This window comes from Petaurus breviceps, unplaced genomic scaffold (assembly GCF_028583685.1).
Source record: "Petaurus breviceps papuanus isolate PSGF00001 unplaced genomic scaffold, PetGlider_PUasm1.0 180, whole genome shotgun sequence".
Taxonomy (NCBI): domain Eukaryota; kingdom Metazoa; phylum Chordata; class Mammalia; order Diprotodontia; family Petauridae; genus Petaurus; species Petaurus breviceps.
Window position 1 is genome coordinate 2,397,331 of NW_027185782.1, and position 1,993 is coordinate 2,399,323.

General features: G+C 57.4%; 1 protein-coding gene across 1 annotated transcript in view; it reads right to left on the minus strand.

The window, feature by feature from the left end:
* Positions 1-1,941, minus strand: part of ANKRD24 (ankyrin repeat domain 24) — a 23,188-nt gene extending 21,247 nt beyond the window's left edge. Inside the window, exons 1-2 of the mRNA XM_069086817.1 lie at positions 1,695-1,941; positions 618-748 (exon numbers count right to left, since the gene is read on the minus strand). Of these exons, the coding sequence (XP_068942918.1) occupies positions 618-748; positions 1,695-1,766 (203 nt within the window). The 5' untranslated portion in view covers positions 1,767-1,941. The remainder of the gene's footprint in view (positions 1-617; positions 749-1,694) is intronic.
* Between the last annotated feature and the right edge of the window lie 52 nt (positions 1,942-1,993).

The window sequence follows — 1,993 nt, forward strand, 5'->3', positions numbered from 1 at the left end:
TCAGGGGAGACAAGAAAAACACACATATATCTACATATACATAAAGAGAAAATAAATATAAAGAGAATGAGTGCAAATAAATAGAAAGTGGCTAGATCCAAGGTGGCTGGTGGGGGCAGGCCCTGGAGGTTGAAGGGATTTGGAAATGCTTTGTGTGGAACCAGGTACTTGAGCTCTCAATGGAAGAGAGGGCTTCTGGGAGGCTGGTGTGAGAAGGGAGTGCATTCCAGGCAAGGGGGACGAAGGGAAAAGGTATGAAGATGGGTGGGGAAGCATCCTCTTCAAGGAATTTCGAGTTGGCCAGGGTGGCTGGACTACAGAGGGTGTGGAATAGAGAAAGAAGACTGGCATGGGAGGAAGGGACCAGGTTATAAAAAGCTTTAAGTGCCAAACATTTTTTAAAGGGACAGAGGAGGCCAGTCCAGCTGGATTGAAAGATGCATGAAGGGGAGCCTTATGCTTGAATGAATTAATGAGTGAGCAAAAGGAACTGAGGCCCAAGGGAAGCTGTTGTTGTCTCCCCTCATCCCAAGGCATTATCCTTCCCAAAGATGCCAAAGACCCACTCTCCTGGCTTGCTTCATTGGTGGTCCTCTGGGACTAGGTGGGGCACTTACGAGGACTTGCCCTCCGGATCCAACTTGGTAGGAACCAGCCCTTTTCGGGCAATCAGGGCAGAGACTCGAGTGGCGTCGTTACTCTCCACAGCCTGCATGAGCTTCTCATCACTCCTTCCCCAGTCCTGGCTCTGCTGGGCAGCCAGGAGATGGTGTTAGTGTGTGCTCACTGGCTCCCCTTCCTCCCCAGCTAGTTCCCAGCTAGGTTCCTGTCTCAGCCTGGACCTTGGAAACAGATCAGGCTGGGATCTCCAAACACTACTCAAAGCACAGTTGCTTCCCCTCTGCCCATCATTTTTGCCTTTGCCCTATGGGCAGGCATGGAAGAGGGCAGCCTTTGGCAGGGCACCTGAAGCCCCCAGCTGGCTCAGCTCTCTCCCTTCCCTGTCCACCCACCATGTTGTGCCTGCCAACTTGCCTGGTGCCAACCTCTCGCTGTGGGCCTCGGGATCAGGCATCGGCCACAGGGGGGGCAGGTGCCAAGGTCGGCTGGGCTCAGCCATAGCTGTGAGCAGGGGAGGGGTTTGGGAAGGGCAGTCCTGGGCTGGGGCAGGGCCCCTGTCCTGTCTGCCAGCACATTCTCCTGAAACCCATTTCTCAAAGTCCATCCCCTCCAATTCTGTCCCCTATCCCATTTTTTTACCAACTCCATCTCTCTAAACTCTTCTTTTTCCTCCCCACCCCCTACGTTGTGCTCTCCAGCCTCTATTCAGCTCCATCCCTAACCGTTCACAACCTAAAACCCCATCAACCCCAAGTTCCATTCTTCTAACCTCAGCGCACTCCGGTGCATGCCCACCCATTCTATCCCTCTGAAATCTGCTGCCCCCCTCCAGTTCCCCCCAACTCTAACCCCTATAAACTTCACCCCCATCTCGAGGAGGTTCTTTCAACTCCGATACCCACCCCCACCAACCAGATGAAAACAACCTGAACTATTCTAAGGGTCTAAGAAGATCCCGGGCGGGGTCAGAGCCCAGGTGAGGGCTGGGTCCAGGTGCGGGGAGGGGGGAGCCAGCAGCCCCCCAACCACTGCCACCTCTGTCCCATCCTTCCCTGCCCCTGCCCCGCTCCTACCGAGAAGGAGGCGGTGGCGCAAAGACAGATCTGCTTCATCACGTCCAAGGCGAGCTCCGGGGCTGCGGCCATTCGGGGCTTGGGGTCGGAGAAGCCTGGGGCCCGGGGCTTGGGGCTCTGGGCTCAGGGCGGTGCTGCCCGAATACGGGACGGGAGCCCAGCCAGCCTCATCCCCCGGGACCCGCGGGCCCCTGCTCCTCCTCTTGGTTCTCCCGCCCCTCCTCGCCTCCCGCCGGTCACACTGCAGCTCCCTAGCCTCCCAGCCTCCCACAGCCCCGCCTCGCCTCCCGCCCCCCCCC